The following is a 27,409-nucleotide window of genomic DNA, read 5'->3' as shown; positions in this document are numbered from 1 at the left end:
CAAAAGTTGTATGGTTTCGAGGGGGCCATAAGATGGTATCATTGGTTTGACCTTGAAGAGTCATTTGAAGGTCACGTGAAGGTCACTTCAATTTTTTTAAATGGAACATCCTATATATTTTTGTACATTCTTGTAGCTCATCTCGAGAGCTTTCCAAAACACTATAATTAAGTACATTTTCGTTAAGTACTTTTTGAGTTATGAGGCTTGAAATAATTTCTTAATTTTACATAAACCGTAAAATATCTTGTAAAATATTCATTTTTCGATTACCTTACCTTAATAGTTTTATGTACAAAATAATGAGAGGAATCAATTGGTGTAAAGAAAACACATAGTTGTTTCGAAGAAAAAATATGTAATTTGCAATTAACAATTCCATATTTTTTCTTAAAAACAACTATGTGTTTTCTTTACACCAATTGATTCCTCTCATTATTTTGTACATAAAAGTATTAAGGTAAGATAATCGAAAAATGAATATTTTACAAGATATTTTACGGTTTATGTAAAATTAAGAAATTATTTCAAGCATCATAACTCAAAAAGTACTTAACGGAAAGGTACTTAATTATAGTGTTTTGGAAAGCTCTCGAAATAAGCTACAAGAATGTACAAAAATATATAGGGTATTCCATTTAAAAAAATTGAAGTGACCTTCACGTGACCTTCAAATGACTCTTCAAGGTCAAACCAATGATACCATCTTATGGCCCCCTCGAAACCATACAACTTTTGTCTAAAACATTTTTCTCTATCTTGCTTATTTTTCGAGTTATTTGGCTGCCTAAGTTAAAATGGGTCACCCTGTATATATATATATATATATATATATATATATATATATATATATATATACGTATATCTTTATCAAGCGACGCGGTAGCGTCGCGACGCCAAGTACATAAAAATAAATAAAAATAAAAAACAGAATCCGAACATTGAGAGTCACTGTTCTCCACGCGGCGCTACCAAGTAGCTTATCTGGAATTTCACCTCATGTAAACTTTCGATTAAGATATTTTAAAAACTAAAGACGTAATTAAAAATCTAATGACACTTTTATAATATAATGCCCAAACAGCACAGGACATCCTATGGATATTCATTTTATATCCATTTTACGTCCACACGTCCATGGACATGAAATGAACATCCATCGTACATCCGATTTGAGACATCCGTTAATGGTCAATATTTGGACGTCCACAAGCTGTCCGGTCTTGGACGTCAAAGTTTCGCGCGAGCACGCAAGGATGTATTAGTTCGTTCGTTTACCGCTACGCGACGTGCGATGCGATATCTTTCTCGTATTTAAGTTTTAGTTATGAGAATTATATAAAGTTTGCAAAAGGTAACAAATAAGATTAAAAATATACTGTTCAATTTAATTTCTGATCTAAATCACAAGTTTTAGATATTAAATTGATTTTATAAGTCGGACAAGTAAATGTCCGGCGAATAAACGAAAATAATCCGTTTATTATCTATTTAAAATGTAAAGTGCAATATGCAAGTATAAATTATAAATAAAATTTTTATATGAAATTTTTACGTAAAATTTTATATGAAATAGATAAATTATATTATTATTTAGGGATTAAAGTATGTCCACCAATTTCATAAACAGATATACCACGGACGTCCATTGAATGTCTGAAGAACGTAAAACGGATCATCTGTGGATATCCTCAATATCCTTAACGGTCTTCTGATGGATGTCCTTCGGATATTTGTGTGCTGTCTAGGTGAATATAAACTTTCAGTTGTGATCAGGTTGAATAAAATCGATGCAGTCAATCCTGAGAAGTGATGATCAAATATCAGAATTGTGACATTTTCATTCTTCTCCAGGTTCAAACTCACATACATATGCTCGTACGCATACACGCAAAGCGTGTTTGTCCCTCAAGCAGCGTTCACACCATATACGATTATTGCTTCGATGTGCAAATGCTTTAAGAGACAAAATCATATGTGTGCATGTGCGTGCATCATATAATATGTATATGTATATGTACGTGTGCGAGATTAATTTATCATACAGTAACAAACTACCCCAAACAGCACCAAGTCGACTGTTAGTTGACTGTCAGTCGATAGAAAAAGTCTAAAGTCGACTTTCAAGTTAGACTGAATGTCAACTTAAAGTCGACTAACAACCGACAAATGATTCGACTATAGTCGACTGTCAGTCACCCTGGTGAAAATTAAACGCTTCTCGAAGTGTCAAAGAAGCGTAAACGAACAGAATAAACGCTTCTTAGAAGCTTCATTGACTTCCCATTACCTCTTCGCGATTTTAAATCTTCGTGCATATTTCTCGAACGCTCCATAAAGTGTATATGAAGCATTCCGTTACGCTTCCCTTACGCTTTAATATTTCATGTTTTTCTTTACGTTTCCCAAACGCTCCATAAAATGTGAACGAAGCACTTCGATACGCTTCCCACACACTTCAATGATTGACATTTTAGAAACTCTTCATTTACACTTCCTAAACGCTCCATAAAATGTGAACGAAGCACTCCAATACGCTTCCTATACACTTCAATGATTGATTGACTTAGAAACTCTTCATCCACATTTCTTCAACGCTTAAACACTGCACAAAACATGTATGAAATACTTTCCATACACTTTAACAATTTAAAGAAATATTTTTAAGGACGTCAAAGTTTCGCGCGAGCACGCAAGGATCTGTTAGTTCGTTCGTTTACCGCTACGCGACGTGCGATGCGCTATCTTTCTCGTGTATTTAAGTTTAGTTATGAGAATTATATAAAGTTTACAAAGAGTAACAAATAAGATTAAAGATATACTTCAATTTAATTTCTGATCTCGATGCAAGAGCTTCAGATATTAAATTGATTTTATAAGTCGGACAAGTAAATGTCTGGCAAATAAACGAAAATAATCCGTTTATTACCTATTTAAAATGTAAAGTGCAATATTAACGGTACAGTATAAATATAGTAGAGTATAAACATTTCATTCGTATTCGCCAATAAGTTTGATGATATTTCATTTACGTTCTTTAAAAATTATATTAGATATTTCATTTCATGTTTGTCGGAGAGTTCGATAACGTTTTATTTACGTTCCTTAAGGAGTTTGATGACGCTCCGTTTACATTTGAAGGATATTTCGTTCACGCTTGTCGGAGAGTTTGATGACGCTTCGTTAACGCTTTTCTAACACTTCATAGCCGCTTTCTTTAAATTCCGATGTTTCAATTTACGCTTTTTAATAGCTTCGTTTACGCTTCCGTCACTTTTCCGTTTCATTAGATTTACTCTCCAATTCATGCTTTGTTAACGCTCGGTTTACATTTTATTTTCGCCAGGGCAGCTAATAAGTCGACTTAAAAGTCAACTTTATGGTGATTATAAGTCAATTTTCAGTCAATTTTCAAGTCAATTTTCAGTCAAGTAAATTTAATGTCATATCCATTAACTACTAAATTTTTATTTTAATGTCATTTCTCAAAAACTTGATCGATTTAATGTTCTGTATATAGATACATATATGATGGAATTAAAAAAAAATTAACCGTCTGTGGTTAATTATATGGAGCTCTAGAACTTCTTACAAAAGCTAGAGGAGATGCGACTATAATAGTCCGCTCTCTTTGACCGATAAGCCGTGATTCGTGGGACCTGTGCCGCGGCCTCATCATATTACTGTCTTAGATGAATTCCACTTACGGGTTATTCGCCATCTAGCGGCGAAGCGTGAAGCTCGTGGAAGTATATGAATATTTTTATTTATCCATTGTGGATATCTTTGAGGGTGACACCCGATTGACCACGTCGCCAATTGGCCAATTCAAAATAGGACTCTCTGATTGGTCAATCGTTGCTGGTTACCCTAGGCAAAGGTCGATATAATTAGTCAATCGCAACGCAATGTTATAGTCCGAAAGACTATAACTTTATTTTACATAAATTTTATTATTAAAATGCGATGGAACGTTCGCGAACCGCGTAAAAAACCGCCACCTCAGCGAATCACGCGCGAGTTCGCCGGAAACGCGAAAATGCCAACGAAGGGTTTCGATTTTGAACCTCCTTCGTTTGCACTTAGGTTCATATTCTGAATCTTCTTTTATCGATAAAAGTGTTTCTAAAAGTAGCCTGTCAGAAGGCCAATCAGAAGGCTTATATGCCACTTTTAGAGGCACTTTTATCGATAAAAGAGGATTCAGAATATGGGCCTTAGACTTGACAGCCATGAAAAATTTTCCATGACGTATATGGTCATGTCGCTAGGCGATCCCCTCCAAAATACCCTCAAAAACGAGGTGTTAAAAACCGTCCACCGCGAGTCCGCGGCGGACAGTCATTAATAAAAAATCAATTAATGAAGAGTGCGAATCCGGGGCTAACTGCTAGTTTACGCATTGAACGCTAAAGAAGTTTGTTAACAATATCTGTTTGTATTCAATATCTGAAAAAATAAGGGACGAGACTGAGAATATCTAACGATAAAGACTTACATTAAATTAAGAAGACCGTGATATATATGCATATATATATGTATATATATTTTGGGAAGAAATAAACATATGATATAAAATACAGCATAAAAAACTAGAGTTCCATATCCTTTAATCCGGCGGCTCGAGACTCCTTAACCTCACGGCGGCACCCCACATCCCGTGCCGCTTTCGGCACAACAGTGGTCAAACGAGGCACTCCCTATTTTTGATAGCTACTTGGTGGATATACACTCACATTAAAAAATACTACTAAATTTTAGCAAAATATTTTAACATCTTTTAACGGCAACAAATCAGCATATTGAAATGAAATAAAGCTAAAATTAAACTATCCTCTTAAAAACTAAAAAAACCAAATTTGAGTTACAAAAAATGTTTTACAAAATGACAAATGCTGAAGATAGACTTTGAGAAATAGAAAACAAATTTTTTTTTAAACTGCTGCATTGCTCAGGAAAATCGGCGCCCTGGCGCAAAAATGTTTTTAAGCTTATTTATTTCTTAACAAATTCATATTTTAATAAATTTTCTACGACCTTTTTTGAAGTTACACCATTTTAAAAAAAATGTTACAAAATGAAACTTTCCTTGTAAAATCTGCAATTCAGAAACAAATTATCATGGAAAACTTTCTCAAAAAAGAAATTAAAGTGTAACTCGATCCAAGATGCTTCACATAGAAATAGACGGTCAGATTTAAATTTTTCCTCAAAACGAGAGAGAAATATAACTTTATCAAAAAAAATCGTAGAAAATTGATTAAAATATGAATTTATTTTTTTAGGAAATAAATGAGCTTAAAAACCCATACATTTTTGTACCAGTTAAAAAAAAAATTTGTTTCTCACTTCTCAAAGTCTATCTTCAACGTCATTTTAAAATATTTTTTGTAAAATATTTTTTGTAACTCAAATTTGTGCTTTTGCTTTTTAAAAGAAATGTTCAAGCTTTAATTTGAGTTTTGTTTCATCTTAATACGATGATTTTTCGCTGATTTATTATTATTGAAAAATGTTAAAAAATTGTGCTAAAATTTAGTGGCCACTATTTTTTGTGTGTGAATGTACATATGTGGATAACATATGTATATCTAGTGGATATTTCTGGTAGCTACTTAGTGCATATAGATATGTGGATGTTATATATACATCTAGTTATCTATAGAGGATATGGATCTCATAGACATTTAGATATTTATTAGATATCTATTAGATAAATTTTTCCGTGTGGGATCCTTTAAAGGTGAAATTTAATATTTCAGACACGGTGCACCATAAAAATATAAAACCTATACCGTTAAATAAGACTTGTAGAAAGACTAATTTACAGTGGGTGCTTTCCAGCAAGGAACACAGGCGACACTGTGTGGCACAGTGTCAGACACAGTGCTTTCCAATAAAGTCACTAGATATACAAAGTACCGCAATCATTCGCCATTTTGGCTCCAATAAGCGGTTCATTCAAATTATATATTTACATGACCCCTTAATAATAATGTATTTTTGGCAATTAATTTCAGCCATTTTTTGCATTTTTTGTTGTTATTTTCGCTTTTTGGGATGCGAAATAAACGAAAATCTTTTTCGCTTTGATTTCTATAGCCTTTTACGCAACAACCTAGTCACGAATGCTTCTCAGATTTCACATACAGGTTAGAAAATTGCACTTAAAGTGTACATACATACGTAACAAAAGTGTGCACTTGTACTTTTAGGAGGCCATTTTGGCTCCAAATCCTTAGGGCCTGAGCAGAATGGCTGCCTTATAATTTTAAGACTATGTTTTATGCCTTAGGTCTTTGTCTTAAGTAACGCACAATACTGTGTGTTATGTCCCGATGTCTGGAAACTCCGGTGGTGGGGGAGGTCTCACTTAGTGTGTCCGTTTTTCGGAAGTTCACGGCTTGCCTGCTAGGTTCGCTGCGATCTAGAAGTCATTTTAGACGTATGTTAGAGAGAGAACGACTACTGCCGTCTATCTCTGTCTCTCTCGCTCGTATTGCGACTTCTAGTCGAAAAACGGACACACTAAGTGAGACCTCCCCCACCACTAAAAAAGACCTGAGTTTCCAGACCTGTATGTAAGACCGTGCTCGAGACATAACACACAATATTGTGCGTTACCTAAGACAAAGACCTAAGGCATAAAACATAGTCTTAAAATCTTAAGGCAGCCATTCTGCTCAGGCCCTTATACATTGAGTCTTATGGATTGCGGTACTTTGTATATCTAGTGACTTTACTTTCCAACAACGACACAGCGAGGCACAACTCGACACAGCATCGGTGTAGAGTTTGAGTGTGTTCCCTAGTCATTGAATAATATTTTTTAAAACTATCCGTGTAAATTGTTATTGTAATACTTTAATACTAATAACCTTTTATATCAGCATTAGTTTTTGTTTTTATCATTACCTTATTTTATTGCTTTCACACTTTAAAATTATCCTAGTGAAAAATTCTAGTGAAAATATTAATGTAGTTCGCAATGGTCGAGTTTTGCGTTCCAACCACTGATCTATATATAACTGGATAGCCGATAGGCCTCCGAGCGAGGTACCAATTGAAGGTCCGCCATTTTACACGCCCGAGGTTCGCGCATGCGTACAGTGCTCTGTCCACCGTGGCACTGCAGATTAAAATGCGTAAAAGTTTAAAATCAGGTTTATTCATAAATAATTTGCCATGATGAGGTGTTGTTTTTGTTGAAGCATTCACAAAAAAAATTGTGGACGAACATATCATAAGTAAATTGAATAATCTATACATTATACACAGCATTTACGAAATGTGACTACTACAGGTTATGTTTTCGAGTTGATCATTAAGTCAATTATTTTCATATTTCATAGAATAGATAGCTAAAGAAAACTAGTTATTCGAATATTTAACATTTTGTTCTATTCTGTGCGATCCATCTTTTACAGGTTTCCTTCAGATAAATTCTTATTGGAACAATGGGTCAACAATATACCATTGAAATATTGGAAACCTACCAATGAAAGTTTATTGTGTTCAGGGGGTCGATTGTGTATCACACAACTTGGTGAAAATTACAAAAGTGAGCAAATGTACTAGAATATTTATAATTTCATTAGTCAATATCTAGTAAATTTGCTCACTTTTGTAATTTTCACTTAATAATGTGATACACAATTGACTCCCAGATCATTTTACTGAAGACTGTTTTGATAGATCTGAATTTAGAGTACGCTTGAAGCTTAATAATGTTCCAACTTATTTTAGAGATTCCCCGGCAGTCTGTATAATATGCAAGCGCAAACGTTCACGTCAATCTCCTTATTCATCCCACACGGAGCAAAAACCTCTAATGGATGTCCACTAGACGTCTACCATGGAGATTCGAAACCTCCATTAGATGTCCATGAAACGTCCCGTAAACATCTACTAGACATCCACAGTTCCGCATTTCATACCTCCATTAGACGTATTCATAGATGTCATATGTACGTTATATAGAGTAATTATAGATATTGAATGAAGCGTTCATGGATGTCATATGTACGTTATATGGAGTAATTATAGATATTTTGTCGAGCTTTCATGGATGTCATATGTACGTTATATAGAGTAACAAATAGATAATGAACGGATCATTTTCGTTTATTGGCCGGACATTTACTTGTCCGACTTATAAAATCGATTTAATATCTGAAGTTCCTCTATTGAAACTGTATCAGAAATTAGATCGAAGTAATACTTTAAATTTTATCTGTCGCCTTTTGCAAGCTTTATATAATTCTCATGACTAAAACTCAAGTACGAGAAAAATAGCGCACTATTGCGGTAAACGAACGAACTAGCACGATTACTGATTTTACAGTGAAATTTTACTTCCACTGACTATAATTATTAGTGAGATATAAGATAAAGTAACAAAAAATAATATTTACCAATACTAGGAAAAATAATTAATAAAAATTATTTATGTTAAGAGAAATGTGTACACATCTATCATACATCCATAACCGACGTCTAATGGACATCCATGATGAATTTACAAACGACATCTACCGTGGAGATAATATGGATTTCTATTAGAGATCCATTGAACATCCACCGTGGAGATAGAGATCACATGGAGGTATGGAGGTTATATGGACCTCCAATGGATGTCATGTTCCGTGTGGGATTCTTCAGGTATATTTTTTAAACGTTGTATTATTCGACATTAGTCCTAAAGCTTTACATCTTGTAATATTTTGAATAATTTTATTATTTATTTCATCGTTTAATACTGATTCTATTATTAATAACACAAAAAATGTTATAACGTAAATTTTAGTCAAATTCATTTGAATTTCCCGCCCTCGGATCCAAATTGCCGGGTAAGATGGCGGCCGTCCATTTGGGGACGCTTCTGAATACTACGAACAAAGGCGATCGGCTATCCAGTTATATATAGATCAGTGGTTCCAACAAACACTCATGCACAGTGTTTGAGTGTGTCGCACTGTGTCACCTTGCTGGAAAACAAACAGTATAATAACAATTTTTAAAAATCACTCCTTAGGGGTGAAATCTAATATTTCATAAACGGTGCACCATAAAAATATAAAACCTATATTGTTAGTTATGGCTTATAGAAAGACTAATTAAGCGTACAGTAACAATTTTCAAAAATAAAAGGATATCCCTAAAAATAATTTACAAATATTTTCGCCCAAAAAGTAATTTGCGGAAAGGATATAAAATTTTACAAAAAGGTGTGAAATCTCCTCTAAAAATTTTACAAAGGTAAAAAAGATACGCCAAGTACATAAAAAATATTCTACCTCGTATGCAACAAAATATTTAATAAAAGAAAGTCCTTAAAAATAATTTACAGTAATTTTCGCTCACAAAATCATTTTTCTAAAAAACAAAACCTGAACAAATAATTTTCATAAAAAAATATTAAAAAATAAAATATCAAAACTATATATGAAATCAATAATTACTATTAGTCAAGTATTTAAGAGCAATTTATAAATTTGATATAATATTTGCTATGAAATATTAATTTTACATTGTAGAAATATTATACATAAATTCTCCCTAAGAAATTAAAACGCATTTTATATTTTTTCAGAGAAACATGATTTTCAAAATATTTAAAATTAACACTAAATGAATTAGGATTTTTTTAATTCCTAAAGCATTTTTTATCTAATGTATATATTTAAGAAAAACGTTTTACGCAAGTTTTAAATCGCACAGTTTTTAAATCAAAGTAAGTTATGAAAATTTGATGTGCCTGGATCGTTTACATTATAAATAAATATATCTTCAATAAAATGTAAAATCTTAGACATTATATATAATTAAATATTTAATCTGTATTTTTTATATGATCCAGAACGCCAAGTTTTCATAACTTACTTTGATTTAAAGACTGTGTGATTTAAAATTTGCGTAAAACGTTTTTTTTTTAAATTATATACATTATATTCACGGCCAGTACTGAAAATCTATAGTGTACGTCACGTAAACTATAGATTTTCAGTACTGGCAGTGAATATTGGAACGCAGGCTATATAAAAAATGTTTTAGGAATTAAAAGAATCCTAATTCTCATTTAGTGTTGATTTTAAATATTTTAAAAATCAAGTTTCTCTGAAAAAAATATAAAATGCGTTTTAATTTCTTAAGATTTATGTATAATATTTCTACAATGTAAAATTGATATATTTCATGGCAAATATTATATCAAAGGAAGAGGGCCCCTAAGGCCTATATTCCGCCCCCTTGAAATTTTGATCCAAATGATTGAAATCTATTTCCTGACAAAGAAAAAGTATATTTTTAATGATTTTAGGTGAAACGAGGGTGTTTTGGGCAAATTAACCCTTAGATTAGTAGGGGTTTGTTTAAAAAAAGGTCAAAAATATGTTCTGGAAAATATTTTCAAATTGTCAAGTAATTCGCTTGAAACTCGTTACTCGGAGGTTTTCGGGGTCGCTGATTACGAATCTGTTGTCAGATTTCAAAAATTCAATTTTAAAAACGAGTAAAATCTTTTTTTGGTTAAAAAAGGATAATATAGAGTGGAACGGGAGTGTTTCCAGCAATGTTTTCTATAGAATGTGAGTTAGACTCGAACTCACATTCTATAGAAAACATATTGCTGGAAACACTCCCGTTCCACTCTATATTATCCTTTTTTAACCAAAAAAAGATTTTACTCGTTTTTAAAATTGAATTTTTGAAATCTGACAACAGATTCGTAATCAGCGACCCCGAAAACCTCCGAGTAACGAGTTTCAAGCGAATTACTTGACAATTTGAAAATATTTTCCAGAACATATTTTTGACCTTTTTTTAAACAAACCCCTACTAATCTAAGGGTTAATTTGCCCAAAACACCCTCGTTTCACCTAAAATCATTAAAAATATACTTTTTCTTTGTCAGGAAATAGATTTCAATCATTTGGATCAAAATTTCAAGGGGGCGGAATATAGGCCTTAGGGGCCCTCTTCCTTTACAAATTGCTCTTAAGTACTTGACTATAAATAGTAATTATTGATTTTATATTTAGTTTTGATATTTTATTTTTTAATATTTTTTTATGAAAATTATTTATTGAGGTTTTGTTTTTTATAAAAATGATTTCGTGCGGGAAAATTACTGTAAATTATTTTTAAGGACGTTTTTTATTAAACATTTTGTTGCATTCGAGGTAGAATATTTTTTATGTGTATATATTAATTGAAGATTATAAATTAATTACTAATAAATTAATATTAATGGAAAATCACAAATAAATCAATTAAAATTTTATGACTGAAACATTTCTAAATACAAACATTTAATAAGTTTTATAACACATTTTATTTTTACAAATCAATGAAGCGTGTTCACATATTATTCTTACAATTGTGTGTAATTATAGTGTAATATATCCTTTTCTCCTTTCCACAAAGATAATACATAAAATCACGGGCAATGTACATATATGTATATTACAAATGTTAATTGAATTCCTTTTTTATGTAGCATGTATTATTTTCAAAAATCATATAAATAATAATTTATTTTATTTTTTATAATATAGTTAGTTTAATAACAATTCCTCCTCTGTCTTGCTATACATATAATATACCAAAGTATATTATATATGTGTGTGTATTGTGTATAAAATGTAGCCATATTGGCCTTGAACACTTGGGCATTTTAACCAGCTTGCATACATTTCTTGCAAATAAATTACATTTTCAATGTGATACAATATTATAATTTTAGAAAGTAATGTTGGAAATTCACAACTATACAATTAATTTACTTAATTGTTTAATAATGACACTTGAATGTATATATGTATGTGTGAATAGGTTGATAAAAGGAGAATACACTCATTATATTATAAATGAAACATTTCATCTTTTTCATATTGCCTAAAATGATATAACAATCATAAGTAATCCTATTAGAGAAACGTCGTTTTTTAAAATAACACAGGTGCTCTAGAAAATCTCTAGAAAAAATCGACTTTAGTCTTACATATATGATACAATATAGAATTTCTATCCAATATAATTTTTGTTTTTATTAAAACAGGATACTCTTTACATAATAAATTGAATATATATTTACATTGCATATATATAATTGCAGGATGAAAAAAAACGCGGATTTCATTTCTAAGATTCCCTGATAAATATATAAATATGAATTATTGTAATATTCAGAATATAAAATCGGAATGTAAAATTATTTTAATTAGAATTGAACAAATATAGCTTATCTTTTACATATATTATATGTTTTTATATCTATTGCATGAAAAAGAAAGCTACTCAAGAAAGAGTAGAAAATACATTTCCAAAGTACAAGTGTTTTATTTGAAATAAAAAGGTTGTAAACGCGTACCAAAGTACTAAAAGTAAAAAAAAACTAAATTATTTTCACTTGAAAACAAAAAAAGATTCAATGTTCTTGACATAAAAAAAGAAAAATTGACGAAAAAAAATGTTTATCTCTGAAATATATATTTTATTTTAATATGTTAGAAGCACTCGTCATTTTATATAAACTTGTTCCTGTACTATTCGAAATTCTATTGTTAGCCAATTATAATGAGTGATATGATATGGTATTTGCATTACACTATTAATATAATCTTTGGATTTAAACTGCATTTTGCTTGTAAATATTTCATTAATGCTATAAATTTGTTTTTTAAAGAATGTACTTGTTCTTGACATGTATTTACATAACAAAAAGATATTCGTTTTCTTGTATTGCAAACATTTGGCTATTCCAAAATAATCTATATATCAGGGTTTCTATATAAATTGCTAGTACTGGAAAAATCTGTAGTTCACATGTATTATATATATTAGTATGTATTATGTATATTATAGATTTTTTGTATTGACAGTATATCGGAACATAGCTTAAGTCGCATGTGCAAACATATTGCGATATTAGGAGGCCGCCTAAATTTATTATTTTTTTTTTACTATATATAATATTGTGAATTTGTGCTCTAAATTATGTTCGTCATTTATCGTCACGTGAGCGTGAACGATATAACAGATTTATGGACTATATTTCTTCCGTTCATAATTCACACCAGAAAGTTGATAGTTTGTGCACAATGCGTTGCAGCACTATAAATGATTTGGTGGCTGGCCGAGATCTATCATTTCAGTGTCTTCTATACTATTGGACTCCATTATATGTTGTCTGTGCTGCTGTTGAAAATCTAACGATGGATGCAGATGAACGTCCATCAATTTAGACGAAGAGAAACTCTGTAAACCAGTTGCTGCACCAAAGCCAGTATTATTCAACAATGTCCTACGCGGACTTCTAGCGTTTATGACTTTCGGTTGCGCATACATTTCTTCCAGGACACTCGGTGCCACATATGTAAACCCCTGAAATATCATATTCGCAGATTCACTGAGAGTACTTTCAACTGGTGAATCAACCGGCACGGTCGCTGTGAATTGTTCGTCAAATTGCGACGTATCGTCAGCGCTTTTCAATGACGGTTTAAATGGCGGATCCAATTTCCGTGCAATTACGTCCTGCCAATTGATATGCTTGAAAAAGTTATGGTTCTTAATTTGCTCGGCGTCTTCTAGACCAGAGCCCAATCTTTGAACAACTTGCCTCTTCAAGAGTTTTCGTATAAGATCTCGAGCGTCTGGTGTTAGGTACTGTGGAAGACTTAGTTTTCCTCGTAAAATTTTTTCGATAGTTTTTCTCCTGTCATCACCAGTAAATGGTGGCATTCCTGTAAGCATGTCAAACATCAATGCACCTAAACTCCACCAATCCACTGCCTTACCATGACCACTCCGAGTTAAGATCTCTGGAGCCATGTATTCTATTGTTCCACAAAATGTATGTGTCACTGTGCCTTCTTGTATATGTTCTTTGCAAAGACCAAAATCTGTTAATTTAACATGACCTTCAGCATCTAATAAAATATTCTCTGGTTTCAAGTCTCTGTATATAATTCCCTGATTGTGAAGATGTTGTAGCGCTAGTATAATTTCAGATAAATAGAAACAGGCTGTGTCTTCTAAGAAAATACCTTCTCGATCGAGGTATGTAAAAAGTTCGCCACCACATAGATATTCCAATATCAAATATAATTTACCACCAGTTTGGAAAGCATACATAAGATTGACAATAAATGGATGTTTTACAGCTTCCAAAATATTTCTCTCAGCTTTAGTATGAGCAGTATCTTTCTGATTTCGTATAATAGATGCTTTACGCAGTACTTTCATAGCAAAAATACTGCCTTTATCTTTTCCAGTAACTTTTCTAACTTGAAAGACCTTTCCATAACCACCCTCTCCTAAGATTTTGCATAATTCAAAATCCTGTGGACCAGCCTTTTCTTGACCAGGATTTACATTTTGTTCAGATAACTGAACTCTCTCCAAATTTTCGGATCTAAAAAGTAATTCAATAACTTTATTTTTTAATAATTAAAAAAGAATAATTATTCTAAAATCATATACAACTAAAATACTTACTCTAATATAGTGCTTACAGTTGCAGCATGATTATATTCCTCCTAAAAATAAATATTCATATTATATATTATTCATATTATGTGTATACGCACGCACGCACGCACACACACACACACACGCGCGCGCACACACATACACACATACACACACACACACACACACAAACATACATACATATAATATGACATTTGGTGATTCATATTTCAATTATATATTTCAACTATAATCTTATAATTATATTTCAATTATATTTTATAAACATATATTCATAAGCTCATCTTATAAACACGTAAATGTTAAATGTAAACATTACTTAGGAAAAAAAAATACATTTATTATTGAACATTATTTAGTCAAACTCAATTATTTCATATAAAATCATTTCAAAGAGAGAAAAGATATTAAGTTAGAGATTCAATATGATTAAATATTTTTAAGAGAATTTTTCTGTAGACTATATTTTATAATTAGAATTCAAATCTATATTGATGACTTTGAACGATATTTTTGAACTTTTTTTGTCAAATTTTTGTCAAATTACAATGAAATTCTTTCCATTTAAGAATTTTTTTTATATTTTTTATACATTCTATATATATGAGAGCAAAGAAAAGGGGGAGGGGGGGCAGAGAGAGAGAAAATTAAGTATTATTACATAGTTCAAATATTATTAGACGGATACATTTTACCTCTCTGTTTTCGATTATTTCATCATCTGATTCGTCTTGATTTGTGGCATCTCCTTCGTGCAATTCAATGTCAAATACTCCTGCCATTCTCAATATGTCAAAGTCATCGGAAAATTACAAAGAAGACGTGTTTTTAATTCGCCATGTTTTACTACAGGCAATATTATGTGAGAAAATTTGTACATAAGCTCTATAAATATACGTCTAGCCTAAAAATTGAAGCGAGTTTAAAGAAGGCTCACTACAAATTAAGAAATGATGTACGATAAACCTTTTTATTATTTCAAATCTTATTTATCATTTTTAAGACGCACAATTATAAAATTAAAGTACCAAGTTTTAAGAAGTCCTCTAAAAATCACATATATAATTGCAAATACACGCATGAAAATAACCTGTATTTGAGATTGATATTAAATTCGACGTAACGTTCCAATATAGAGTTATACACATCGACATAGGTCTAGTTTCCACCGAAGTCTTCAATCCGATTCTGCTTCGGTGCGCATCGGATTTAACATACTGTTTCCATCGAAAGTAGAATAGAAGTGAGGAAGATTAAAGGCTGATTTATAGAGGCCGTAACTGGTCTAGTTTCCACCGAAGCGTTAATTCGCATCTAGTGCGGCGTACAATCAAATTTAAGTCGATGGAAACACGACTAACCGTACTCATTTCACTCCCGCTTCGCTCTACAAGCTTTATCGGAGTGCATTGAACTATAGAACTAACTGGAATGAGCGCTCCTTTGTTACGAGCCGAGCCTGCCTGTGCGACGAAGGCCATCGCTATTCGGAATCGCTTTCTCTGTTACACTAACATGCTATAGTATCCCAGCAAACACAGAATATTGTAGCAACATTGCTGCAATGTTGTAATATTGTCGCAATGTTGCCGTAATATTCTGTGTTTGCTGGGATATTTCTCCTATAGTTTCATGATGTACTATCTGTGCCCATACCTTAGTCAGTATATGTTTGAACAATGAATATACAAAAAATATTATTGTAATGAAATGGATTATTTAAGGAAATATAATGACGACAATAAACGAAATAAAATAATGCTTTATTTTGCTAAATTTTTGGTAAAAAAATTCTGTACGCCACTTTAATGAGCAGACGTATATTTTTAGCTAAGGTAATACATGAAAAAGAGAAACGGCAATACCAAATAGATACTGTCTCCCTCGGCTCGAGGTCACCGGGCAATAACAAAGGCAACGCTCGTTCCAGTTAGTTCTATAGTTCATTCGTATTAAGTTAGCCGGAAATTTTTCAGCCAACCAAAAATCTCCTTATGGAATCGTTTGTATTTCATATGAAGATGTTTGAAGTGTGATTAAAAACGTTTGTGAGTAATTAGAATAATTATAAAAAATTAATCATTTTTACAGTATGTAGTTAGCCAACATAACTAAATATTAAAAATTCTCCTTATGAATCGTTTGTATTTCGTATGAAGAGTTTTGAAGTATAATTAAAAAGGTTTGTGAGTCATTCGTTTAATTTTAATTAAATTTTTTTATATTGTGAAGTTAGCCGGAAGCTATATAAAATGGACGCCGTCCTGTGATTGGTCGATTTGCTTATGGTAAATACTAAAATTTTCTCATGTGTACTGACTTTAAGTGTAAGCAAAACGAGCAAATTTATCTCTTTTGTAACTTTTAATCCATGACTAATTTATTATTAATTCCGCATAATCGCATAATATATCATGGATCGTGGATAAGCGTAGATAATTGAAATATGTTTTTCTACCAATAAATAAGTAAATCTTTTATAATTGTTTTATAATGTAGTCATCATTCAGAAAATGATCACAATTTGTGATTATGTATTTAATTGTTATTTTATATTCGCTTTCAAATAATAAACTATATAATAATAAAATTTATATAAAAAGATGGTAATATATGTAATCCAATTAATTATAATTGACAAAATAATTTCTTGTGAAAAAATAAAAGTAAAAAATATAGAAGAATTTTTTTTATAACTTGTATAAAAAATCAGTTTTATGCTAAGTATATTATAATTTTCTGGACTGTAGTAATATTTAATATATAATTTTTGCTATATAAATATATATTTCTTCTTAATTGACAATAATTAACAAAGTAATCAATAATAATTAACAAAAAAAATGATAACATAAAAGAATATGCTAAAAATGTGCGCTTATTTATATTTGAAAATACAAAAGAAGACTTATTTCCGATAAGGCATGGGCAACTTTCAAGTTTTCGGATGCAAAAATAATAAAATCTACAGAGATATCTATTTTTGCTCTTACAACATCAGCAATGGATTCATATTGATATATGCCATCTCCTCTCTCTCGCATTTTGATGTAAGCCTTCCGATATTCTGTGACATAACTCAGCCGATCTTACTATCTGTAGAAATAGATTTTATATCAGAAATATATATTTATATAGCAAAAATTATATATTAAATATTACTACAGTCCAGAAAATTATAATATACTTAGCATAAAACTGATTTTTTATACAAGCTATAAAAAAAATTCTTCTATATTTTTTACTTTTATTTTTTCACAAGAAATTATTTTGTCAATTATAATTAATTGGATTACATATATTACCATCTTTTTATATAAATTTTATTATTATATAGTTTATTATTTGAAAGCGAATATAAAATAACAATTAAATACATAATCACAAATTGTGATCATTTTCTGAATGATGACTACATTATAAAACAATTATAAAAGATTTACTTATTTATTGGTAGAAAAACATATTTCAATTATCTACGCTTATCCACGATCCATGATATATTATGCGATTATGCGGAATTAATAATAAATTAGTCATGGATTAAAAGTTACAAAAGAGATAAATTTGCTCGTTTTGCTTACACTTAAAGTCAGTACACATGAGAAAATTTTAGTATTTACCATAAGCAAATCGACCAATCACAGGACGGCGTCCATTTTATATAGCTTCCGGCTAACTTCACAATATAAAAAAATTTAATTAAAATTAAACGAATGACTCACAAACCTTTTTAATTATACTTCAAAACTCTTCATACGAAATACAAACGATTCATAAGGAGAATTTTTAATATTTAGTTATGTTGGCTAACTACATACTGTAAAAATGATTAATTTTTTATAATTATTCTAATTACTCACAAACGTTTTTAATCACACTTCAAACATCTTCATACGAAATACAAACGATTCCATAAGGAGATTTTTGGTTGGCTGAAAAATTTCCGGCTAACTTAATACGAATCTATAGTTCAATGTCGGAGTGGCAGCGAACTGATACCAAATTTAGTCCGTGGAAACGCTTGATAATAAATAGTGCCAACCATATAAATGGCGACTTAATACTCGATGCTCATTGGTCCATATGGTCTTATGCTATGCATATGCAGCTATGCAATTTCGTGTGTGAGGGCCCTAAATTTCAGTGCAGCCAACTTAACTTTTGTTGAATGTAATACAGTATGTGTGTGCTAAAGGTTAGCACATAAAAAGTAAAGGTTGGCACTATTTATTATCAAGCGTTTCCACGGACTAAATTTGGTATCAGTTCGCTGCCGCTCCGATAAAGCTTGTAGACGATCATATAGTTAGCAGACAAATTTGATATTCCCTATTATCTATTAAACCAATCGCTTGGGAATCGTTTGGACACATTTAGGAATAGATTCTCATAGTTTAGGAAATAATAGTTTATTTATAATTAATTAAAATAAATTGAGCGTATAGTTAGCAGACATAAATATTAAAAAAGAAATTTTTTTTTAATTAACGTGAAATTATTTGGGAAACATGTTTGTAATGTTTTTAACGTTTGGGAAATAATTATTGGGGATTAATTATTTCATTTGAAAATCGATAAATATGTCGATGAAAGGAGCTCGCCTCGATTACCTTGACCTTGACATATGTTGTCAAGGTCACTGCCCTGAGTAACATCCAAAAGGTTTTAGCCGTCGCTCGCTGTTCGTTAAAAAGTTATTAGTAAAAGAAGTTAGAAAGAGAATATAGATTTTATTGACACCGTGTAGATAGAACTATAGTATGAAAACACAGTTCGAAAGTATTTTCCACGCAAAGTATGCTTATAGTCCGAAATATATAAACATAACAATAATACAGACTTAAGCTGTAGAAATATTCCTTGTATTTAGTACTTGCAGAACTCTTAATACGTGAACATGAGACTTCACGAGTTTCTCCGTTTAACTAATAATTACGAGAAATTAGTTTCTTATCTTTAATAATAATATTGCTGAATAAAATATAAATATAAACATAAATTTGAATATTTTTCTTTCTCCGACCACGCATGTACTTAAATTTATATAGAATTTAATACAATTTAATATAATTAAAAAATATCACAAATGTATGTGTACACACACACACACACACGCGCGCGCGGGGATGCAAGGGAGGGCCTTCGGCCCTCCCTCTCGCAACCACCCCGCCGGTAAGGGACGCATTGCGAAGAGTTCAATCACAATGGACATATGCTGTAAGTTGTAAAGCGAGGTCCACCTTGCCTACCGGCGGGGTGGTTGCGGGAGGGGGAACCGAAGGCCCCCCTTGCACCCCCCACGCGCGCGCGCGCGCGCGTGTGTGTACACATACATTTGTAATATTTTTTAATTGTATTAAATTCTATATAAATTTAAATTGTATTAAATGTATTTAAAATTATTATTTTTTCATATAACAGCTAAAATAGTAGGTTTATGAAAAAAAATGCATATAACTTTTTTTGTAGTCTTTCAGCGGCTTTATTTTCTGCTTAAAATTTTTTTCTCAAATCAATATTTTCGGAGATAAAAAGCATTAAAATTGTAAAATTCTTTTGTTAATAACTTTTTAATAAACTTTTTAATAAACAACGAGCGACGGCTAAAACTTTTTGAATGTTACTCAGGGCAGTGACCTTGACAACATGTCAAGGTCAAGGTAATCGAGGCGAGCTCCCTTCATATTTACCGATTTTCAGATGAAATAATTATTTCCCAAACGTTAAAAACATTACATGTTTCCCAAATAATTTCATGTTAATTAAAAAAAAAATTTTTTTTTAAATATTTATGTCTGTTAACTATACGCTCAATTTATTTTAATTAATTATAAATAAACTATTATTTCCTAAACTATGAGAATCTATTCCTAAATGTGCCCAAACGATTCCCAAGCGATTGGTTTAATAGATAATAGGGAATATCAAATTTGTCTGCTAACTATATGATCGTAGCTTGTAGAGCGAAGCGGGAGTGAAATGAGTACGGTTAGTCGCGTTTCCATCGACTTAAATTTGATTCTACGCCGCACTAGATGCGAATTAACGCTTCGGTGGAAACTAGACCATAGTATACCTAAATCATAGACATAGGCTGTATTCTGATATATTCACTGCTAAAGTCACTTGTGACGTCCCGCCATCTTAAAATTCCTAGATTTTGTTGCGATTCGCTTACCTATCTTATTTCTTTATTATATCTATGGAATAAGAATAGATATTGGGCCTGTTCTTTTTAGCTGCACTGCTACACTAGTGCAATTAGTTAGAGTGAAAGAAAGTATGTTTGGGTACTTTCCGATTCACGCATGATGCGCATGAAGTGACAGAAAATATAATATGCGTGACATGAACTATACATTTTCTGTCACTTCATGCGCATCATGCGTGAATCGGAAAGTACCCTTTATCTCTTTCAACTTATTGCATTAGTACAGCAGTGCAGCTAAAAAGAACAGACCGATTCATTACCGGTTGACTGGTAAATGATGCTATCGATGTGTTTCGTTAATTTACATATAAGACATTAGTCACTAATTTAAATCTATTAATTGAAGTAAAAATATGTTCCAGAAATCATATATGTTAATAATATTGTTTATTGGATTAATAATGAAGCATTAGGATGATTAAAAAAAATAGCAATTAATATCTTAATTTATAATTTAGTTTACAATTATATTATAGTGATAGACATTATCACTATGTCTATTTATATAATAAAACATTTAAAATCATAAATCATAATTGCCTGTAACTATCGTTAATATATTTTAAATATCTTGTTACAGCGTTTTGCAGCTACGTAACAGCTATTTGCTAATCTGGTCTCTTATGAGCTGTTTCAACAATTTTATTGAAGACAAATTTGCAAACACGTAAATAAATGATACAAATATCTGCAATTATATAATATTGTATTTATGAAATAGATAGAGAGATGAATTGTAGTTTAATATTACTGGCAATAACGAAAGAAATATTACTGATATTGAGAAATATTACTGAGATATTACTGATTGAAATAGTCAAAATTATTAACTGATTTTTTCAATAAAATATCACTGATTTACAGTGCTGTACTTATAACTGCTGTAATCAGTGACTATTTACTGTTTTTCAATGATAATACACAGATTCACTTTTAGAGAGTGCTTTATTCGACAACACTATTAAATATATTATTATGCTAAGAAAAAGCGGTACATATCATGACGTCAAGAATCTGTGACATCAGACCGTCACTTTTACGTCATAAAAACGTCAATTTGTGACGTCAAGAATAGACAGTGAATGACCAATTTGAAACGTCAAAATGACGTGTGCTTGCTTCCTGGGTAAGTATAATTATAAATTAATTATAATGTTTTGCTCTTAAATTTTAATAACAATAATAATATTCTGCAAGCATATTAATTATTAAATTATTTAAGTGATTTTATTTCTGTTACAGTGTTCCGCAGTATTCCAAAAACTGTTGCCTCACCTAGAGTTAGTACAATCTGTTCGACAGGATACAGAATACAATCTGTTAGACAGGAAGAACTAATCTAATGTTTTTTATGGGAATTGTATAATAAAATAATACAATAAAATATTGTACAAAAAAATTTAAAAAGTTCTGCTTTATTAATATAAACCCAGATAGCCAAATCTGTTAAAACAGATTTTCGTCAAACACCCATTACAAATTTTAAAGGCAGAAAGACTACAGTTTGCACAGAGGAATTGATATATTCGATCATGTTGCCAGCATGTCAGCAGACATACAACAAAATCTATTCACATAACTGGACAACAGATCGTCAATAGAAACCGATCAGAACTTGTTGATATAATTGACGGCACATTGATGGCAGAAACCGAGCGGGATCTGTGCGGCGCAATTTTGACAGCAGATTGATAACAAAAACCGAGCAGGATCTGTGCAATGAAATTTGATATCAAATTGTCGGCAGAAATCGGGTAGAGCCTGCTGATGTAACTGACGGCACATTGGTGGCAGAAATCGAGCAAGATTTGCGCAACACAGTTTGATATCAGATTGGTTGCAGAAACCGAGCAGGATCTGCGCAATGAAATTTGATGTCAAATTATCGACAGAAATCGAGTAAAGCCTGCAGATATAACTGACGGCAAATTGATAGCAGAAATTTAACAGGATCTGTGAGGCGCAATTTGATAACAAATTGATAACAAAAATCGAGCAAGATCTGCGCACACAATCTCTGATAGCAAATTGACGGCAGAAACGGAACAGAGTTTGCATGATTCGATAGTTCCTTCACTTACCGCTACGTGAGCTGTACTTTCTCGTAATCTAATTTCTGTCAGAAATATATATAAAATCGCGAATATGAAGAAAAGACTAAAAATATAGTAATTATCATTTTAATTTCTATCACTTTAATTTCTGATATCTGATACAAGCAGATGAGATTCAGAATATTAAACTGATTGGAATCAATATGATAAATGGAAAATTATTCATGTACTGCCTATTTGAGGCATAAAGCAAGAATTTAATTCTAAATAAATTACATCTCCAGTTTTACAAGTTACATTTACTTTTATCATTTACTTTATTATTAATTTAATTAAATTAAATTAGTCCTTCGCTATATGAGATATAACTACGATATAACATATATTACATTAACATATATTACGATATAACATATGACATATGTCATTTTAGAAGAAAATTGTAATTAACTTGCCGATAATATTCTTATTTAGCACTTGTAATAATCAATTTTGTTGCATTTATATAATATTAATAAAAGTAAGCGCAAATCTTGTGCAGTTTCTGCTGTCAATTTGCCATCAGGTTGCATGCGCAGATTCTGCTCGGTTTCTGCTGGCAATCTGACATCTAATTGCATCGCGCAGATCCTGCTCGGTTTCTGCTATAAATTTGCCATCAGATTGCGTGCACAGATTCTGCTCGGGTTCTGCCGACAATCTGTTGTCAGATCATGTTTTACAGATTCTGCTGACAATATGTTGTCAGGTTAGGTTTTACAGATTCTGCCGACAGTCTGTTGACAGGTTATATTTTACAGACTCTGTCGCCAAAACAAAAGCTTAATGCGGACACAGATGGCTACGGTTCTGATATGGAAATCTGATCGAATTTGCTGCCAATCTGCTGCCAACCTGCTAACATTTTGCTTACTGGAAATCTTTATAAGGATTCAAAAAATTGTAACTGTTGCATACTTATTACAAATGTGAATATCATTATCAAATTGCTCAATTAATTCTAAGCAAAATTAAATAAATGCTTGATATTTATTGAGTATTTTGATATGTTTTCACATTTGTAATAAGTATACAACAGTTACAATTTTTCATTCTAAAGTTAATTGTAACTATACAGTAATAAGAAATATATTAGTAATATAATAATTGCATAATTTACATCACGGTTATATATATGTTATTTAACTGTTCGGTAACTTTTTTAAGATTATGTAACATGTTACATACGTTATATAGTTATATTAACGTTATATAGTGATAATATATATGAGTGGGAAATTACTACTAACGTGTACATAACATGGTACGTTTATGTTATATTCGTGTTATATACGTCTGTTATATACGTTTGTTATATTCGTCTATGCTATATTCGTGTTATACAGGGTGTCATGAAAGTGATCATAATTTTAAAAAATTAAGGTAGATTGGCTCAAAGTTAGAAGAAAAGTCTTGTACAGTTATGCAATATTCGCAATAATTAACGAGAAATAAATTTAAAAAAATCGGCCAATGCGCGTGGCTAGAAGTGCGTGGCGGTGAAGGCGGTCTTATTGTAACATAATGGCGGCGCGCGGTGAAGCAGTGATTGGAGAGGGGAAGAGCCTTCGCCGCGTGCTTACACACTCATCGCTCCTCCCCTCCCCAATCACCGTTTCGCCGCGCGCCGCCATTATGTTACAGTGAGACCGCCTTCACCGCCACGCACTTCTAACCACGCGCATTGGCCGATTTTCTTTAATTTATTTTTCGTTAGTTATTGCGAATCTTGCATAACTGTACAAGACTTTTCTTCTAACTTTGAGCCAATCTACCTTAACTTTTTTAAATAATGATCACTTTTATGACACCCTGTATATGTCTGTCTACGTGTTGTATGTTATATATACGTCTGTGTTATTTTCCATTTTATTACGACAATATAATAGTTATTTAACTGTGTTTGCTGGGGGACTTCATACTCTTATATGTATGTATACCCAAACAGCACCAAGTCGACTGTTAGTTGACTGTCAGTCGGCAGAAGAAGTCTAAAGTCGACTTCAAAGTCAAACTGAATGTCAACTTAAAGTCGACTAACAGCCGACAAATGACTCGACTATAGTCGAGTCAGTCGACTGTCAGTCAGCTAATAAGTCGACTTAGAAGTCAACTTTATGGCGATTATAAGTCAATTTTCAGTCAATTTAATATCATGTCCATTAACTACTAAATTTTTATTTTTATGTCAATTCTCAAAAACTTGATCGATTTAATGTTCTGTATATAGATACATATATGATGGAATTTAAAAAATATAATCATCTGCGGTTAATTACATGGAGCTCTGGAGCTCCTTACAAAAGCTAGAGGAGATGCGACTATAATAGTCCGCTCTCTTTGACCGATAAGCCGTGATTTGTGGCCGTGTGCCGCGGCCTTATATTACTGTCTTAGATGAATTCCACTTTCGAGTTAGGCGTTTTCCTTTTCGCCACCTAGCGGCGAGGCGTGAAGATCGTGGAACTATATGAATATTTTTATTTATCCATTGGATATATGGTAGTTACTTAATGAATATACACTCACACACAAAAAAACCAGGCCGCTAAATTTTAGCAAAATTTTTTAACATCTTTCAATAGCAACAAATCAGCAAAAAAATCGTATTAATATGAAATAAAACTCAAATTAAACAGTCCTCTTAAAAACTAAAAAAACAAAATTTGAATTACAAAAAATGTTTTACTAATGACGAATGCTGAAAATAAACTTTAAATAGAAAACAAATTCTTTTTTAAACTGCTGCATTGCTCAGGAAAATCGGCTCCCTGATGTAAATACTTTAATTATATAATATTGTTACATATAATACAATTAAAGAATAATGAAATTAAATCAATCAAGTCTTTGAAAATGTCTAATTTAATTGAAAATGCCTAATTTAATCGACTTTTCGCTTTGCCGAAAGGCGACTTTTAATATTCTGAAAATGGTCGACCTTAAGTCGATTCATGGTCTAGTTAAAGTCGACAATAAACCGTACTACAGAAATAGTTGACTAAATGTCGACTTAAAGAGACGACTTCAACAAGTTGACTAAAAAATGTCGACTATCAGTCGGCAAATAGCCATTTGTGCTGTGTGGGTAATTATAAATTAATGTTTTATTTTTAAGCCTTAATAATAATAATAATAATAAGAATAATAATAATAACTACCCATACGGAAAATAATTGGTATTAGATATCCACTAGATATCCTTCCTGGGCATTAAGGATATCCATGAATATAAGAAAAACAGTCATTAGAGATGCTGTAGATATCCAAATGTCTGCAATTCCAAGTTTTATAAATATCTACAAGATATGTAAATCAATATCCTGTAGATATCCGTACAACGTTCAGTGGATATTTATACAGATATATTTATTAATATAGATACATTTACTATTATGTATTAATATTTATTTTTGCACGGATATTTATTCTATCGTCTATGATACATATATGACGGAATTTGCCATAAAAAAAATTAATCGTCTGCGATTAATTCTTGGAGCTCTGAGGCTCCTTTCACAAAAGACAGAAGAGATACGGCTATAACAGTCTTCGAGCAAATGCGCTCTTTGACCGATAAGCCATGACTCGCGGGATCTGTGCCTTATATATTGTCTTAAATGGATCTCACTTTCGGGCTAGGCGTTTTCCTTTTCGCCACCTAGCGGCAAGGCGTGAAAATATATGAATATCCATTGGATATCTTTGGTAGCTACTTGGTGAATATACACTCACACTCAAAAAAAAAGCTACTAAATTTTAGTAAAATTTTTTAACATATTTAAAGGCAACAAATCAACAAAAAATCACCGTATTGATATGAAATAAAGCTCAAATTAAGCAGTCTTCTTAAAAACTAAAAAGCCAAATTTGAGTTACAAAAAATGTTTTACAAAATGACGAATGCTGAAGATAGACTTTGAGAAATAGAAAACAATTTTTTCTTAACCCTTTCGTACCTCCGGGACATATATGTCCCACCTACGAAAAAATTCGTAACTTTTAAACAAATAATCCTATCGACTTCTACCTTGGCTTGTTTTAAAAAAAAGGTTCAAGCTATATGTAAAAAAATCGCGCATTTTGAAATGTAATGTTTACAGTACAATATAATTATCTAAACTTTGCAAAAAATCAAACTTTTAGAGGATGAAGATTAACCGTATATTAATCGAAAAATCATAAAATTTATGCGCTAATTATAAACTTAGTTTTATTTAAATGTAATTACAACTTTATTATGGTAAATATTATAATAATTTATATGTGTAATCAAAGTAAGACGACGCGTGCGACGGGCATCCAAGTCTCGCGGCAGATGCGCGGCTTGCAAAAAGAAATGTATAACAACGCTATGAGTCGAACATGTGTGTGTATATTCAGGAAAAAACATATATATTTTAAAAAAAATCAAAATAAAATCAAAGCTTATATTTTAAATATATTGATATATTGATATATTGATTTAAGCTTTTTATTGTTGCCATCTTGAATCTGTCATTTTGAATTTAAATTTTGATGGTAAATTTGGAATCAGCATCCCCAAAAACCTGTAAAACTATCTTCATATGAAAGACATCTCTTTTGGAAAAGCCGGAGGTACGAAAGG

At 31.4% G+C, this 27,409-nt stretch overlaps 1 protein-coding gene and 2 long non-coding RNA genes across 6 annotated transcripts; 2 read left to right on the top strand and 1 right to left on the bottom strand.

The window, feature by feature from the left end:
• Positions 1-7,092: 7,092 nt before the first annotated feature.
• LOC145966905 (uncharacterized) lies at positions 7,093-10,563 on the top strand. 4 transcript variants are annotated; one of them, XR_014437228.1, is made up of 5 exons: positions 7,093-7,247; positions 7,428-7,561; positions 7,747-7,967; positions 8,457-8,661; positions 8,807-10,556. It is a non-coding gene; the product is annotated as an uncharacterized LOC145966905 (long non-coding RNA). The 4 variants fall into 4 exon arrangements; XR_014437227.1 differs by having other exon boundaries at positions 7,093-7,303; XR_014437225.1 differs by having other exon boundaries at positions 7,093-7,561; positions 8,807-10,562.
• A 727-nt stretch (positions 10,564-11,290) lies between these two features.
• LOC145966892 (ribosomal protein S6 kinase beta-1) lies at positions 11,291-15,681 on the bottom strand. The gene is made up of 4 exons (XM_083091323.1): positions 15,522-15,681; positions 15,189-15,397; positions 14,500-14,540; positions 11,291-14,416 (listed from the first exon to the last, which is right to left on the bottom strand). Exons 2-4 carry the CDS (start codon positions 15,273-15,275, stop codon positions 13,114-13,116), a joined length of 1,431 nt encoding a protein of 476 aa, XP_082947449.1. The 5' UTR covers positions 15,276-15,397; positions 15,522-15,681; the 3' UTR covers positions 11,291-13,113.
• Positions 15,682-21,293: 5,612 nt separating this feature from the next.
• LOC145966909 (uncharacterized) lies at positions 21,294-22,064 on the top strand. Its single transcript, XR_014437231.1, has 3 exons — positions 21,294-21,374; positions 21,645-21,833; positions 21,950-22,064. It is a non-coding gene; the product is annotated as an uncharacterized LOC145966909 (long non-coding RNA).
• Positions 22,065-27,409: the final 5,345 nt, after the last annotated feature.

This window comes from Camponotus vicinus, unplaced genomic scaffold (assembly GCF_025532165.1).
Source record: "Camponotus vicinus isolate PSW18456_S1 unplaced genomic scaffold, iyCamVici1.0 SCAF_2, whole genome shotgun sequence".
NCBI lineage: Eukaryota > Metazoa > Arthropoda > Insecta > Hymenoptera > Formicidae > Camponotus > Camponotus vicinus.
This window is presented reverse-complemented; position numbering and strand designations above follow the sequence as displayed.

What these genes read in the sequence shown, in the direction of transcription:
- LOC145966892 (XM_083091323.1), bottom strand. Translation starts at nt 15,275, where the DNA reads ATGGCAGGAGTATTTGACATTGAATTGCACGAAGGAGATGCCACAAAT. An exon ending in AAATAATCGAAAACAGAGAG is followed by an intron (nt 14,541 to 15,188) that starts GTAAAATGTATC and finishes ATTTATTTTTAG; the next exon opens with GAGGAATATAATCATGCTGC. An exon ending in ACTGTAAGCACTATATTAGA is followed by an intron (nt 14,417 to 14,499) that starts GTAAGTATTTTA and finishes ATTACTTTTTAG; the next exon opens with ATCCGAAAATTTGGAGAGAG.